This window comes from Nannospalax galili, unplaced genomic scaffold (assembly GCF_000622305.1).
Source record: "Nannospalax galili isolate Female #2095 unplaced genomic scaffold, S.galili_v1.0 scaffold278, whole genome shotgun sequence".
NCBI lineage: Eukaryota > Metazoa > Chordata > Mammalia > Rodentia > Spalacidae > Nannospalax > Nannospalax galili.
In genome coordinates this window covers 5,351,381-5,368,820 of record NW_008347536.1, presented here as the reverse complement: position 1 = coordinate 5,368,820, position 17,440 = coordinate 5,351,381, and the positions used below count along the sequence as shown (strand labels likewise).

Here is a 17,440-nt window from a genome sequence, read left to right as displayed (position 1 = left end):
CAATAGGATGAGTTCTTTGGGTATATGCCAAGGAGTGGTATAACTGGTCAGGTGGTAGGTTCATTTTTAGTTGTTTTTTTTTTTTTTTTGGTCCTTTTGAGACAGGGTTTCTCTGTAGCCACAGCAGTCCTGGTCCTTTTGAGACAGGGTTTCTCGCTGTTGTGAAAAGAGCAGTAACAAACATGGTTCTACCAGTGTTCCTACAGTAGGTTGAGTCCTTTGGGTATCTGCCAAGGAGTGGTATAACCGGGTCATATGGTAGGTTCATTTTTAGTTTTCTAAGAGTTCTCCACACTGTTTTCCATAGAAGCTGCAGGAATTTGCAATCCCACCAGAAGTGAATGAGCATTCCCCTTTCTACACATCTTCTCCAGCATTTGGTATCATTTGTTCTTTTGACCCTAGCCAGTCTGATTGGGATAAGTTGATACCTTAGGGTGGTTTTAATTTGCATTTCCCTAATTACTAAGGATGTTGAACACTTTTTGAGATGTTTCTTTTTGAGATGTTTTTATTTCTTCCTTTGAGAACTCTGTTTAGATCTTTAGCCCATCTTTTAATTGGGTCATTTGGTTTCTCACTTCTTTGTTTTTTGAGTTCTTTATATATTCTGGATGTTAAACCTCTGTCAGATGTATCACTGGAGAAGATCTTTTTCCCATTCTGTGGATTTTCTCTTCACTTTTTTGATTGTTTCTTTTGCTGTATGGAAACTTTTTAGTTTAATGAGGTCCCACTTATTGATTGCTGACCTTAATGCTGAGCAACTTCTGTCTGATTTAGAAAATCCTTTCCTATACCTATATCATGTAAGTTACTGCCAATATTTTCTTCTAATAGTTTCAGGGTTTCCAGTTTCACATTGATGCCTTTGTTCCATTTGGAGTTGACTTTTGTGCAAGATGAAAGATAAGGATCTAGTTTCATTCTTCTACAGTTGGAGATCCAGTTTTGCCAGCAACATTTGTTGTAGATAGTGTCTTTCCTCCATTATGTGTTCTTGGCTCTTTTGTCAAATATCAGGTGGCTGAAATTGCATGTACTCAGGTTTGGATCTTTGGTGATGTTCCATTGATCTATGTGTCTGTTTTTGTGCCAGTACCATGCTGTTTTTATGACTATGGCTCTGTAGTATACTTTGAGATCTGGTATAGTAATCCTCCCAGCAATGCTCTTTGTGCTCAGGGTTGTTTTGGCTCTCTGGGGTCTTTTATGCCTGCATATGAATTTAAGGATAGATTTTTCTAATTCTGTGAAGTATGTCCAGAGGATTTTGATTGGGATTGCATTGAATGTATATATTGCTTTTGGTAGGATGGCTATTTTAACAATATTAATTTTTCCAATCCAAGAGCATGGGAAGCCCTTCCATCTCATGGTGCCTTCCTCAATCTCTTTAACAATTTAAAATTTTCATTGTAGAGATCTTTGGTGTCTTTGGTCAGATTTATTCCAAGATACTTTAATTTTTTTGCAGCAATAGTGAATGGGAGCATTTCCCTGTATTCTTTTTCTAGTTGCTTGTTATTGGTATATAGAAAGGCTACTGATTTTTGTAGATTGATTTTGTACCCTGCCACTATACCGAAAGTGTTGATCAGTTCTAGGAGTTTTCTGGTCGAACTTTTGGGATCTCTTAGGTATAGTATCATATCATCTACAAAAAGTAATAGTTTGACCTCTTCTTTTCCAATTAGTACTCTTTAATATCCTTCTCTTGTCTTATTGCTCTAGCAAGAGTTTCAAGCACTATGTTGAAAAGGAGTGGAGATAGTGGACATCCTTGTCTGGTTCCTGATTTTAATGGGAATGCTTCCAGTTTTTCTCCATTTAGAATGATATTGGCAGTGTATTTGTTGTATACAGCTTTAATTATGTTGAGGTATGTTCCTTCCAGTCCAGTTCCCTGTAGAACTTTGAACATAAATGCATGCTGAATTTTGTCAAAAACCTTTTCTGAATCTATTGAGATGACAATGTGGTTTTTGTCTTTGGGTCCATTTATATGATTTCTGTTCTGATTTTTGTTGTTTCTTCTCTTCTACTAGGTTTGGGTTTCATTTGTTCTTGCCTTTCCAATGCCCTGAGTTGCAGTGTTAGGTCATTTATTTGGGCTCTAATTTTTTAATGTAGGCCCTTAGAGCTATAAACTTCCCCCTTAGGACTGCTTTTAATATGTCCCAGAGGTTGTGTTGTATTGTATTATTCTTTTCATTGAATTCCAGTAATTCTTTTATTTCTTTCTTAATTTTTCCTTTGACCCACTCATTTTTTAGGAGTGTGTTGTTCAATTGCCACAAGTTCCTGTAGTGACTAGGGCTTTGTCCAGTGTTGCTGGTGTTGATTTTAAGCTTTATTGCATTGTGGTCTGATAGAATGCATGGAATTATTTCAATATTTTTGTATTTGTTGAGGTTCGTTTTGTGGCCTAGTATGTATCTGTTTTGTGGCCCAGTATGCATGGACTTATTTCAATATTTTTATATTTGTTGAGGTTTTTTTTGTGGCCCAGTATTTCAATTTTTGAAAAAGCTCCACGAGGTGCTGAGTAGAAAGTGTATTCTTTGGTGCTTGGGTGGAATATTCAAAAGACGTCTGTTAGGTCCATTTGATGTATGGTATCATTTAATTCAGATGTCTCTCTGTTTCTTCTTTGTCCAATTGATCTGTCTAATGGAGACAATTGGGTATTGAAGTCCCCTGCTATTACTGAGTTGGGGTAGATCTGTGTCTTAAAGTCCTGTAGTGTTGTTTTTATGAATTTGGGAGCACCAGAATTTGGTGCATATATGTTAAGGATTGTAATATCTTTTTGATTAACTGTTCCTTTGATTAGAATGAAGTGACCCTTCTTATCCCTTCTGATTAGTTTTACTTTGAAGTCTATTTTGTCAGATATTAGAATTGCAACCCCTGATTGTTTCTTAGTACCATTTTTGTGGAATATTCTTTTCTATCCTTTTACCTTAAGGTAGTACCTGTCCTTGAAGGTAGGGTGGGTTTCTTGCAGACAGCAAAGAGATGGATTTTGTTTCTTAATCCATTTGCTTAGCCTGTGTCTTTTGATTGGGGAGTTCAATCCATTGATATCCAGAGATCTGCCTGCCTCTGCCTCCCGAGTGCTGGGATTAAAGGCATGCACCACCACACCCGGCTAAGGTTATTATTGAAAGATGTATATTATTTGCAGTCATTTTGATTGCTGTTTGTGTTCTCTGTCTAATTTTGTGTTTCCTCCATTATACCTTTATTTGTTTTCTTTTGTTGCCCCTGGGGTATAGTTGTTTCTCCTTCAGGCTATTCATGTCATGGAAGATTTTTCTTCCCCCCTCAACTATAATATCTCTTGTCATGTAGAATTTGGTCCAGTCTCTTCTGGCTTTCATAGTTTGCATTGGTAAGTCAGCTGTAATTCTGATTGGTTTTCCTTTATATGTGACTTGTTGTTTCTCATTTGCAGCCCTTTTATGATATGTCGTGGGGAGTTTCTTTTAATGATCCTGTCTATTTGGTGTTCTATGTGCTTCCTGTATTTATATGAGGATGTCTTTTCTTAATTTTGGAAAATTCTCTTCTACAATCCTGTTTATGATTTGGTCAACACCATTAACCTGAGATTCTTCTCCTTCCTCTATTCCTATGATCCACAGATTTGGTCTTTTCATGGTGTACCACATCTCTTGCATATTCCATTCCTGTGGTTTTTTTTAATTTTCCATACTCTTTGCTTAAGTGGTCCAATTCTTCAACTTTATCCTCCAGTGTTGATATTCTGTTTTCCATTTCATTCATTATAGAGGTGAGGCTTTACCCTGTTGTTTCAAGTACTTATTGAGTTTTGCACTTCCTTTTTCATTTCTGCTTGAGTTTTCTTCAATGCTTCGATCTCTTTTGTGAATTCATTCAGAAGTTTATTCCTATCTTCTTTTAGCTCTTTGATTTGTTTGCTCATGTGTTCTTTAAATCCATTGAATTCCTTGATCATGTTTATGATTGTTCTTTATTTTTTCAGTTTTTTTGAGACAGGGTCTCCCTGTAGCTCATGATTGTTCCTTGAAATTCAGTGCCCTGAGTTATCTCTAGTGGGGTTCACCTTGTCGAACTCTTTTACAGGATGGTGGGGATTAGTAGGGACATAGTGTTTTGGCTTTACATTTTATTATTCTTTTGTTGTGGTTTTGGCATGTGAATTTCTTTTGTTGGTTATAATTCTGATATGAGAATTAAGTTGAAGTATGTTTCTGTTTGTATTATCGGGGTGCCTAGATAATTTCTTTATTGGTTATGTAAAGCTGGTTGGTACAGGGTTCTCTCAGGTTTATTTTGGAGGGAACCGATGGCTTCAGATCAGCTATTCAGGGGTACTCACAGAAGCCCAATTCAGGTTCCAGTCAGGTACATTCAGGCTTCCTTCACCATGTGGAGGCTGGACCGAGGCTCTCCCAGGCATTCCTGTGCATTGTCAACCCTGTGCCAGAGGGAGGCCAGAGGGGCGCAGAACTTGGCACTCCCTGGCGGTCTGCTGAGATCCCAGCTGTTACACCGATGGAGATCTGAACCCACCCTGAGAGACAGACTATTTTGTAGTAGCTTGGGCTAGTCTAGAATTTATAATCCTCCTTTACCTTCTGAGGACTGGGGTTACTGGTTTGCATGAATCTGCTCAGTGTTCCCCTTTGTTTTAATAGTTCCCTTTTCATTGCTGACTGATGTTTTCAGTCTTGCCTAATGCCATCCTTTACTGTGAAATTTTCAACTTTCAGTGGACTCTGTAGGATCTTGTAAATGGATAACCCATAGTATTGTCTAAGTTCAAGTATGTTTAAATTAATTTCCTTTATCAGTGTTAAAAACAATTCTATTTTATACTATTAGTATTTCTATATAAAATAATTTCTCCAGGTATCTAGCTACAAGTGAATTATGTTCATAGACAAGGTAGTATAAAGTTTTTGACTGATGACATTAGAAACCAAAGTCCATGGAACAGAAATTCAATGTCCATTGGTTGGTTGTTAGGGAAACTAAGTGGGCTTACTTAGTTCAGGACCATGAATTCGGCATGAAGCCAGTGCCAGGAAGGACTGCATTATTTTAGTTGAATTGAATGCTAGTGTTTGAAGAAGAAACATGTGAGAAAAACCAAAGCCTCTCTGTCTAGTCTCATTTATTTGATGTAGCTTTTAGAGCTGTCTGAGTTAGTTAATGTAGCAAGTGATTTTGAAATAAAATATTTATTGAGTGAATGATAGATTTTCTGTGTAAATTAAAAAAACATGGATGAACAGCATCTAGTTTATTGGGCACTGGTATATAGGCACATGTATCTCTATTTAGGATGTCCATTTATTAGTTAGGTAAAGCAAGTATTTAAACTGAGGTCCTGATTCTAAATTCTATTTTTCCACTAATTTTCTTTGATGATGACCATAAAATGAAGAGATTGATGGTTGTAGTTTCCTTCAGCAGGATTTTCCCTTTTAAACCAAGAAAAAATGTTATAAGGGAAACATCTTAGTCAATATTCATAACCATTCCAAGAGTTTACTGTGTGAATGATGAAACTTTTAATTAAATAAAAGCCAAAACTGTGCATTCAATGGTGCACTTTAAAAAATCGATATTTCCATTATTAAAATAATTACGAATTAAAAATTTCATTCATGGAGTCATTATCAAAGATGGCATTAAAAATGATGAACTAGCTTTAAATGATGTGTAGGCAATCCTACAAAAATGATGGTGATTGTTATCCCAAAGACACAATTAGCAAATGCAATCAAGTGATTTACTCTCCCATAATGCTACTGTACAGAACAGTAGGGATTACAGTGGCAGTATTTGCACTTTTTTTCATACACAAATTATGTTATGAATTCTTGAGAGAGAGAGTACTTGTTTACAGATATATTTATGACATCAGATCAAATATTGGCTCAGAGAAAGCCTCCAGCCTGCAAGCACATATCTTGTAACCAAAATCTAACAGAAATTAGCATATATTTATGTGAGAATTTCAATGGATAAGTGTCAGCAAACAAGGTGAATTCATGACAAGCGCTGTCAGTTATCTAAATGGAAAAAAAAAAGATTTGATTTTTGATGGGTAGAAAGTAGCAATTTAGCTACAATTTATTTCTGAGAAGAATGTTTCCCTGGCTTAATACACAATTTAGCATGCTCTTTCTTATTCTGTGTATTTTATTCCAATAAAAGTTCGCAGTATATATGCACTTAAGCAGATCCCCTTATTTCCAAGGGAATAGTTATGCTAATTCAAAGGAATTGAAAGAAAAGCACTAAGAAGAAAATACAGTGCTTTAAGACCTCATGCCAAAGTTAACATTGCCATTTGTGTAACCTAAGAGTCAAACCATTGTTCAGAATGGCCCTTCACAGAAAACAGGTCCACCTACCACTTGGAACTAAGAGACCAGAGCACAGTCCTGAAGTAAACTGTGCCCTGAATTCAGAGACACACTGCACATGTATTAAAATATGAATGCACCATATCATTAACTCCATGGCAAGAAAGGAAGAAAGTATGGCATCCTTTCATGAATTAAATGGTGGGTACCAGTAACCAAACCAGTATGTAAACTCTGTGCTTAGTTTCAACCAGTGATGTGATAAACTGGTCATAAACAAATTATGGAGAACTCCAAACTTTGATAACCTAAACACTCCAAATTACCTTTTAGCAAACTCAAACTTGTTACACATTGTTGTTAGCAGAACTACCTAATGAGAGAGGGGGAAATAATTTTAGTGCAGGCAATCTCTATACTAAGAGTAAGGACCTTCCATTTAATTTCCAATTAAAATATTCACTTAGGAGTCATAAATCATGTGCTCAATGCAGGAAGTTCTTGGCCTATGCATAACAAATCAAATTCTAAGAACAATCAGTTTGCAAAACAACAATTTCTGGTGCTGGACATATTAAGTGTTCCTTTTACTTCCAGAACTAAGAAGGCAGAGGCAGGCAGTTCTCTCAGAGATGGAGGCCAGCCTGGTCTACATAATGAGTTTCAGGCCAGCTGGGGCTACAGGGAGACCCTGTCTTAAAAAAAGAACAATTTCTGAAAATTTCAGATTAGTTCTTCATATCAGTGTTGGGATAGTTTACTTTGGCCATTTTGGTATCAGAAAGAAAGGAAGGCAGGGCAGATACAAGAGCCAGAACAGAGTGAAAATAATAATAATAATAATAATAATAATAACAATAATAATAATAATAAAAAGAAATGATTATGTAGAAATATAAAAACTAGTAAACATGTATTTTAACTAGATAACCAATATATTCCATGTTTGTGACATGCTGGGGTTTGGCTGACAAATTGATCTTTAACCAAACTGGATGACAAATACGACATGTAGACTATGAAAAATATTTAATAAATAATCCTTCTCTTAAATTTAGAAGTTATTTTTATTTTTTATTTTTGCGAATTTCATATAGGAACATTATATTTTATTATTTTTGCATTTTTTCCACCTCTCCAAGTCCTCCTGAAACTCTTTCCATGTTCCCCTCCCTCACAACTTCTTGTCTTCTTCTTTGATTATTGTTATATATACATAACATACTTTTAAAAACACACACACATATATAATGCCCTGAGTCCATTTAGTGGTGTTGCTGTGTACTTGTGCTTAGGGCTGCCCACTTGGGATTAGGTAACCTCTCAGGGATCTAGTCCCCAGAGAAAAATAATTCACCCTCCTTCAATAGCCATGATTGCCTGTAGCTCTTCATCTTGAGGTGGGATTCAGTGAACTGTCCCTCATCCAAATTGACAAGTGGTAGAAACTAGCTTTTGATTAAGTGGACTATTAGACTATTAGGCAATATGCTCCAGACTCTAAACATTATTTTCCTCCAATTTCTTGTTAAACATTTTATTTATTTATTTATTTATTTATTTGCAATAGCCATGATTGCCTGTAGCTCTTCATCTTGAGGTGGGATTCAGTGAACTGTCCCTCATCCAAATTGACAAGTGGTAGAAACTAGCTTTTGATTAAGTGGACTATTAGACTATTAGGCAATATGCTCCAGACTCTAAACATTATTTTCCTCCAATTTCTTGTTAAACATTTTATTTATTTATTTATTTATTTGTGTACCAGAGTGTCAGAGCAAGTGCTCTCTCCTCTTATGGGGCGGGGGCTTCTGCACAAGCTTGCATCTCGGGGGCTTCGTTTCCCTCTTGCCGCACTACAGAAATGGTCTTGACTCCTATCTTATCGCTCTTTCCCAGTTCCTAGGGTTTACTACCCAGAGTCTAGCCACAAATCCTGCCTGTCTTTTACTTTCCTTTTAAGTGTTTGCTAAAGGTCCTTCAAACACAGCACAGGCCAGGGCAGAGATCAAAAACTCAGTTTGTTAGTTATTAGAGTTAAAAGCTTGCTTATTTGAATTGCTATGACCTGTCCTTTTTCTGTATTATGGGTTCTCTGAAAGGCCTGGTAACATGAGGACGGATGGAAAAGAATAAAGCTCTTTACAAGAAGATTGCTTCTGATTGTATCAACTAGTGCCAACTTTATGGCAAAGCATCACTGACTTGGCTCTTGGGAAGCAGATACAGACAATGGTCAAGACAGAAGGGAAGTCACCCCAAAGGTGCCAAAGGGAAGAGCAAAGGCTCTGAGGGAAGGATATGACATATGTTTAAAAAAATGTTCCTTAGTCTGATTTCCCCAGGCCAGGAAATACAGGAATGGAGAACAAAGCAAAAAAGGCTAAAGTCAAGATTGAGGGCTAGAGGAGAGGCAGAGCATAAGAGCTAGAAAACTCTGTGGTGAGAAATTTAGATTTTTACCTAGAGACAAGGAAAAACCTCTGGAGGCCACTGATAATGGGAGCTGCTGATAGAGCCATGGGTTTTAGAAGCTGACCCAGGATCAAAGCAGACCAGATATGGAATTGCATTCACATGTACTATTTTAAATTCTCAGAAGCATTTTGAATCTTTTAGTTAAAATGAATCACATAGTTCTTTTCCCTCCATTAAATTAACAGCTCAAGCTCCATCACAGAACAATGTCATTTTGCCTTGTTTTAAAATTAGTTGACTTTACATCCATCTTTCTCATTAGAACTTGTTTCTTAAATATTTTTATTGAGTTTTGTGCATTTCACATAATAGGTCTTAATCAATTTTTGATGCCCTTCTCATCCTTGTCCCTCCATAACCCTTCCCCACTGGATTTAATGCATTCTGTCATATATGTTAAGTCCTATCCAGTCAAGCATTTGTAGAACTTTTTGAGGAAAAAGATCACACCTAATTTATCCTCATCACCCATAGTGCATTAAAATTTTCCTGATACAAGTTAGACATGGGTGGAATTTTCTTTCAAGTATACTATAAACTTAAAATTAAGAATTATAAGGTACTAAAATATAGAATTTAAGTATAGAATTTAATTAAGTTATTCGAATTACACTTCCTGAGTTAAGGCAATGACTGAACACTTTCTTTCCTTGTAAATCAACAAGCTTCACACAGAGAAACATTCTCATCAGATCTACACAAAAATGTCAGTACAAAAAGTACAACCGACTCCACACAATCCCCAAAAGGCATTGTAGGGACATGGGAGGAGCCCACACTCAGGACATAAAGTTATTCAAAGGATTTCCTAGTTTTCCTTGGCTCAGGAGATCATCACCCCTGCATTATGTGTGTTCATTGTGTTGCTGCCTTTATACCTGGTTGATTAGCATTGACTCCTCATTTCTCTTGTTCATGTGGCAAGGCATTCCTGTTCCAGGACACACTCAAAGAAGAGAGTAGTTCAGTATGCAGTAAACCAGCTGGAGGGGCCTAATGTCAAAATAAAGAGCCAGCAAAAGTTCCTGGTAAAATTAAGGATGTTTGGTCTTCAGCTCCCTACAGCCTTTAAGTGTTTTGCTGAGCAGCTGGAGGCCATTGAGTGACTCAGAGCAGGAAGCCGGGAAAATAAAGGCAGTATTTTTCTGGTGGCTTAAATTAGCTTTTGCTTAGGGATATGATGAATAATCACTGAATTGTAGGAATCACTAAATGTCATTTAATATGGAAAATATTTTAATAGAAAAAAATATGTATGCTCCATTTGTTTGGCCTTAGAAAGCACCTTGCCTGTATGATTTTAGCAAATCGATAGGATAGACTTTCTTTCATACTTTGATTTTAATGTACCTGAACTTGATTCATGAGGGGCCTCTAAGTATTTTCATTTCACTGCTACAAAATTGTTGCCATGTTTAGTAAATAATACTTCAAATAACCTGCATACAAAGCTAATGTTTCCTGAGTGGTCAATTTGTGCCAGAATTTATTCTAAATACATGAACTGACTAAACAAATCCTTATAACATGTCTAAGAACAAGCCCTATTCTTATTTGTTATATAAGTGAGAAAATTAAGGTCGAGTTGAAACGTTTTGGAACAACTAGTGAGGGGCAGCGCTGGTTCCTTCTACAGGTTTTGACCAGGAATCTGTACCCCTAACCATTGTGAGCAAATCCTTTAAAGATGTTTAAGCCTCATAAAGTCTATGGGTTTAATCAAGGTGATTACATAGTAAATGCCTGAACATTTAAATCAGCTTTCCCTGACTCTCGTGTCTGAGATTTGAAATGCCCCTCACTATTGTCTTCAATAAAGATGGCGTGTTTATTTTTAAATTACACAGGCACCATTAGAAATAAAATAGATTTTAAAAGAGAAATACTTTACTCAAAGAGTAGAGTGATTATGCACTTATAATCTAAAACAATTAATTCTGTTAAGCTAATTAAAAATTTCTAAATTATTTGAAATACTATTCAGGTAGTCTTAAATGCCATTATTCTGAAAAAAAAAGTATCCAAAGTGTTTATTCTATAAATTGTTTCTCTATTACTGTGACAAAATATTCTGACCACTACCAAACTGGGGAGGAAAGTGTTTATTCAGGTTACATCTCCCAGTCACCATTCATCAGGGAGCTCAAGGTAGGAACTCAGGGCAAGAACCTGGAAGCAGGAGCTAGAGCACAGGCCACAGAGGACCACTGCTTAATGGCTTGCTCCACTGGCCCCTGTGTGCATGCTTTCTTATACAACACAGGCCCACCTGCCCAGGGGTAGCACCACCCACAATGGGCTGGGCCCTCCCACATCACTCATCAATCAAGAAGATGCCCCCACAGACATGGCCACAGGCCAGTCCTATGAAGGCAATTCCCCAGTTGAGGCTCCCTCAACCCAGGTGTATCAAGTTGACACTAAAGCTCTCCAGCACAGTATTATAATTATTAAAAGGTAGTATGATGATTTATCTTACTCTTTATACAACTCCTCATAGCAGCCATGAGAACCTTTAGAGATCTGTTAATAGTTCAAAATCAAGTTTAACTTACTTTGGTTATTCCATGTACAAATGAAGACAATATTTATCAGGTATAACATAAGAATATTATTAAATAAAAAATCATAACATTAGAAAATACAACTTATTATCAATAAAGAGTACTTAAATTTTTTTAAAAAAATTATGTGTATGAATGTATTGTCTGCCTGTATGTAAGTGCACCTGTGTTATGCAATACCTTCTGAGGTGAGAAGAGGGTGTTGGATCTCCTGCAGTTGTTAGCTGCAATTTGGGTTCTGGGAACTGAACCTGGGTCCTCTTAAAGAACAACCAATTCTCCTAACTGTTGATCCATCTTTTCAGTCTCAAGATTATTATTTTTAAGATTTATTATTTTTATTTTTATTTATGTGCATGTGGGTGTGTTTGTGTGGATGTCTATACTACATGTGTGCAGATGCCTCTGGATGCCAGAAGTGGGCATTGGATCCTTTGGAGCTGGAGTTACAGGAGGTTGTGAGCTGCCTGGTAAGGGTACTAGAAACTGAATTCAGATCCTCTAGAAGAACAGCAAACATTGTCAACCATTGAGTCACCTCTCCTGCCCCAGTAAAGATCATTTTAATTATTACTTATATTACTATTCTGGCTGAGAGAATTTACTATTTATATCTGAAAGTTAGTTGTGTTAATATGCTGGCCAAGTTATGACATCAGTTAAAAAATATAGAAAATGTTAGGTGATGGTTATTATTATTTCGACATACCTACATAAGTTTATACTTTTCTGAAGTAAGTTCATACTTAGAGTTCTGGCTTCCTTAACTACGTATAAAAACCATCATCAAGGAATCTTAAATCTGTTGGTAAGCAATTAATTTTAAATCTGTTGGTAAGAAAATGAGATCATTGAAGGTAGATTATGGAATAAATTTTAGCCAAATAATTTTGGACCTTGTCATTACTCTCTTATGCTTTTATTACCTTTTGGTCCTTTGAACAGCTTGATTTCCACAACGGTCTCCAGGATGGGTCGTCTTCTACGCACATACAGCCTCACAATGGACCCAGCTTCTTTGAGGGCTTCCACTGCTTTACTGTGGGAGACCTCTGACACATCAACCTCGTTCACCCGCAAGATACAATCATTGACCCTGCAAGGGAGGAAGAGGCAAGATTCAGCAGTAGGTAGGAACATGTACTGAGGAATATATTACAATTATTTAACCTTAACATGATGGGAAGTAAAGAATATATTTAAAAATGTTCAACTTTGGAAGAATCCTCACCTTGTACAAAGTAAGTAATTAAGTTAAGCTTAAATTCAGGCTTTGTGGCATTGCTTATGCTAACCACAAGACTAGTCAGTTTCCATCTTGCACTCCAGTACTGTCAGTGTGACTAGCACTGTACCATATATGGCATAGTTAGAAGGACATGCATTTTGAGATATCTGTCAATTATATCATTATTTTGACTGATTAAGTGGCCTGGACTCAAAGTGATGATTTAAAGAGTTCTCAGACATTACTATGATAGGCTATAAAGATGCAAAAAGGGAAATTTTAACTTTTCCTAATTCTTAATTCACTAGGTACAAAAGTTTTGTGAAATTATTTTAGGAAATCTGAAAAATATAAAAATGTAGGAAGAAAAAAATATATATGTAAGGCAGTCATCTAAACTGAACCTGTTTAACGTGTTGGCAAATTATCTTCGATGTCTTTTCCTCTGAATTCATTTCACAATATTATGAATATTGAAGCTTAGAATTAATGAAGCCCCCAAAGATTTTCAGACATTCCTGTCTCAGAGAGTTGCTTTAAAAACTAAGATTTATGGGCTGGAGAGATGGCTCAGCAGTTAAGAACACTGGCTGTTCTTTCAGAAGACCTGGGTTCAAATCCCAGCTCCCACATGGCAGCTAACAACTGTCTGTAACTCCAGTTCCAGGGGACCCAATAGCCTCTTCTGTCCTCTGTGGGCATTGAACGACACGGGTGCACTTGTCTACATGCAGGCAATACATGCATACACATAAAAATAAAAAATTAAATAAATAAACAAAAAAAATCCATAAGATTTATGCTAAACTTTTCTTTTCCCAGTTATACATGGAAAGGGATAATTCGACTTTTTATAAAGCTTTCCAGCTACTTTACAGTTATGGAGCATGGATTTCAAATTCCCTTTTATTTTTATGATAATATTCAGTGATAATATTAATGATGGCTAAAAGCATGGTATTCAGGCTAGAAAGAGTTCATCAATTTGCCCATCCCTCTTAATATTTCCCATTTCAGGTGACCTCAGAGTCAAAAGTGAAGGGCTGCCTTGTCTGGCTCCTCCTTCCCACGTCACCACACATTTAGATGTACCTGCAGAACATGTGTAAAATCTATCCAAGTGTCTTCATTTGCCCTGATACCACCTGAGTGAGGTAGCATCACCTTTCACCCAGTGACTTCCACAACCGTCTACCTAATCTCCTTGGTCTTCTCTTGCTGTGGTCGAATCCTTTCTCTCCACAGTAGCCAAGGCAAACTGATCACAGTTGGTACCTTGCCCAAATTTTATTCCCTGTTTTCTTCTTCCAGTGTTTATTTTTTGTTCAGGTGACACATTATTCAGCAAATATTTGGTCAGTGGAAATAAAAAATAATCTAAGTTCAATTGTTGCATCTTCCATTTCCTGATTTTGTAACTGTGGGTATTTTCTTTCCCCTCTAAACCTCCACATTCTTTAAACTGGAAACAATGGTAATGTCTGCTATGATGGCTTTAGGTAAGAGCAAATGAGATGATGAACACTGAGCCTGCCCACAGGCTGGTGTGTAATAAAACGTAGTAATTGTATTGATGACAATGTACATAATATATATTAATGTATAATATTCTTAACTATATTGGATTCTTTTGATACCTGTGATACCTATTCTCATTGTGGAAATGAAAGTAGTTGTAAGTAGTCAAGCCTTATTGTTTAAAGCTGCTGGCAGTTTGGACAGAGATTGTATTTGGTCTCAGGGCTGCCCTCTGTCTGTCTGTCTATCATCTATCTATCTATCTATCTATCTATCTATCTATCTATCTATCTATCTCTATCTATCTATCTATCTATCTATCTCTCTGTCTATCATCTGTCTATCTATCTATCATCTATGTATCTATCTATCTATCTATCATCTATCATCTATCTATCATCTATCTACTTATCTATCTATCTCCTATCTAATCTGTCATCTATTGATCATCTATATATCTATACCTATCATCTATCTATGTATCATTTATCTGTCATCTATCTACCATCTATCTATCTATCATCTATCTATCTATCTATCTATCTATCTATCTATCTATCTATCTATATCTATCTATCTTCTATCTTTCCTCTATCACCTAACTATCCTTTATAATCTGTAATCTATTTACCCACCTATCATCTTTTTATTTGTATTTATTTTTGCAGTGCTAGGGATTAAGTCTACAGCCTGATACATGTTAAGTAAGCACTGTATCTATGAACTATATCTGAAGCCCTCAAGCCTTCCTATTAAGTATATATCTAATGCAACAAATAGTTTCATATCTATTGTGCATATCAATTCAAAATTATAAGACTATGGGGGACATATTATATAAAACCTAGGGAGGATTTCTGGTGCATTTTTGTTCATATTTTATATGCCTATTTGAGATGTTGTTAGAACCCTGGTCTCATGAGAACATGTCACAGCCTGAAAACCTTGAAATAGAAGATTACACTAAGATTCAGTGATATTATTTCATCATAACAGATGGAATGACGTTAATAGGTTTACACATACATTTACTAACCCCCCCAAAATCCAGAAAACTACCAATTAAAATAGTTTTGAAAAGTTGGCAGCATGGATACCAGCCGCCCTGGAAGCAGCTGGCCCTTTGAGAGTGGGTAATTTTGCCATCTCGTGATAATTAACAAACATAATGTTTACCATTATACCACGTTCAGAATACTGAATGTGAGGCAATGGTAAACATTAAAGCCTGATAATTTAATCATGTCTTGAACCACTGCTTTTTATAGAAAGGAGTGATTGACATTAAAAAACAATCTGAAGGCTGTATCTATTCAACTGTCCTTTTTTCTTCTTGTATACAGTGGAATCCTTAAGTGTCAATTACTAGTACAAGTAAAACAGCATAAATCACATGGTTGTTCCTGAACGTATAGGTGAAGAAGGCAGCTTTACCATGGTAGATAGAACATAAGACTAGAACATAAGACTAGAAAGCAAGAGGTCTGGTTTTGAGTCCCAATTCTGTATCAGCTGCATGGTCAACGCACCTCATCTCTTTGAATTCAGATATGCAAATTGTAACAGGGTAAACACGAATGTTATTGTGATTGACAAGTGGGTCAAACGTATTCTCAGGGATTCACTCAAAAGTGACCCATGGAAATGTAATGTCTTTGTTGAGCATCACAGTGTGCTCTATTAGTCTAGCCACTTCATTTATTTTTCACATTTCAATTCATGAAGTGGTTATCAGCATTTAATAAATAGTCATGGTGTGGTTAGTTTTGGTTGTCAACCTGACACACCACACTGGGAAGGGAAGAGGGAATCTCAGTTGGGGAAGATCAGCGTGGCTTGTTGGCATGTCTATGAGGCATTTTCTAGACTGTTGAGTGCTGTGGGAGGGCCCAGCCCCCTGGGGGTGGTGCCACACTGGGTTGTATAAGAAAGTAGGCTGAACAGAGGCCAGGACCAAGACAGTAAACAGCATGCTGCCCGATAAACAGTAAATAACAAGACATGTTAGTGTTTGCTTTGAAAAGAGATGAAAAACAGTTGTATAAAGGAGGGTATGAAGGAAGCATAGGGGAACAAAATAGAGAAAAAGAAAGAGCTCATATCCGGATTTTAAAAGAATCATTAAGTTTTGTTTAAGAAAGGGAAGAAAGCATGAGATGAATGTTATTCTCAGAAAGAAGAATGTAAAAATAAGGCCTTTAGTAACTGTTGCTTTATGGAGCATAATGTAATTTCCCCTCCCTATTAGCCTTTGTCTGCTCCCAAAGAAAGCTTTCAGCTGATCTGATACAAACTATAGCTTTAAGACAGCCTCAGCCACAGCATCTGAAAATCAGCACACGTGGCAGATTTCTTGAAACTCATGTCTGTGGTCTTCAGCCCACCTTGCATCTTCTCAATCACACCTAATCACTCTCAGACTCCCATGATGTTATTCAAAAGCTGGTTTTAGGTCACAACGGCTGAAACTTAACTTTCAGCAACTATTGGTTATTAAACAATGCTGCCTTTATGGTATACATCCAGTGCTTTATAATTTCAAAAGGAGAATAAATTACAAAGTCATGATGTCTTGGGAAACTTGATTAATGTCTTAAAATGCTGTGTGAAATACAATCATGTAAAATATACTAGCTGGGGAATTATTGCGTGCATTTAGAACAATCAATCACTTCAAAAGTCAGAAAGTGCTTAAAAGGGATAATACTACAGGAGTGTATGTGAGTTATGGTGAAACCAGAAATGTTCTGAAGGAAAATATATCAGAAAGATCTTATTTTTCTTTTGTTCTTAGAGTTACTACATGCAGGTTAAGAAAAATAATAGAAGTCAAGACTTTATTTAAGAAAAGCCTGATACGTTATGCTGCCTAACAAGAGAAGAAAACAAAAAATAGCATGTGTTTGTGTTCTCTCTCTCTCTCTCTTGTTTGTAGATCATCATGTCCCATTATAAATACACTTTATTACATCTAGCTGTTCCTTTTCTGTCTTCTCAAAAAACATAGGCAAGTATAGCTGGAGATGTTTAAATCTTATCAACAGATAGGGTCTCTCTTTTTGAAACTTCTCATTTATTTCATGGGCCACATTACAAATGAAGCTAAAAAGATAGAAACCAGCACAATACAAGATTTTTCCAGGAAGACAAGGAGATTCATGTTTTGGAAGCATTGTATATGTGCAAGTGAACCCTAACATCGTTACAGATCAAAAGCTTAATGTGGAGGACTTGGTAAATTTGGCCAGTCCTTGTTACAGGGAAGGCAGAATTAACATCGTGAG

At 36.5% G+C, this 17,440-nt stretch overlaps 1 protein-coding gene across 13 annotated transcripts in view; it reads right to left on the bottom strand.

Moving 5' to 3' along the window:
- The window catches only part of Dlg2 (discs large MAGUK scaffold protein 2), a 2,328,307-nt gene that overhangs the window by 619,765 nt on the left and 1,691,102 nt on the right, over positions 1-17,440 (bottom strand). For all 13 annotated transcript variants that reach the window (XM_008844185.2, XM_029568893.1, XM_008844178.2 and 10 more), the window contains one exon: positions 12,337-12,506. In XM_008844185.2, coding sequence (XP_008842407.2) covers positions 12,337-12,506 — 170 coding nt within the window. The remainder of the gene's footprint in view (positions 1-12,336; positions 12,507-17,440) is intronic.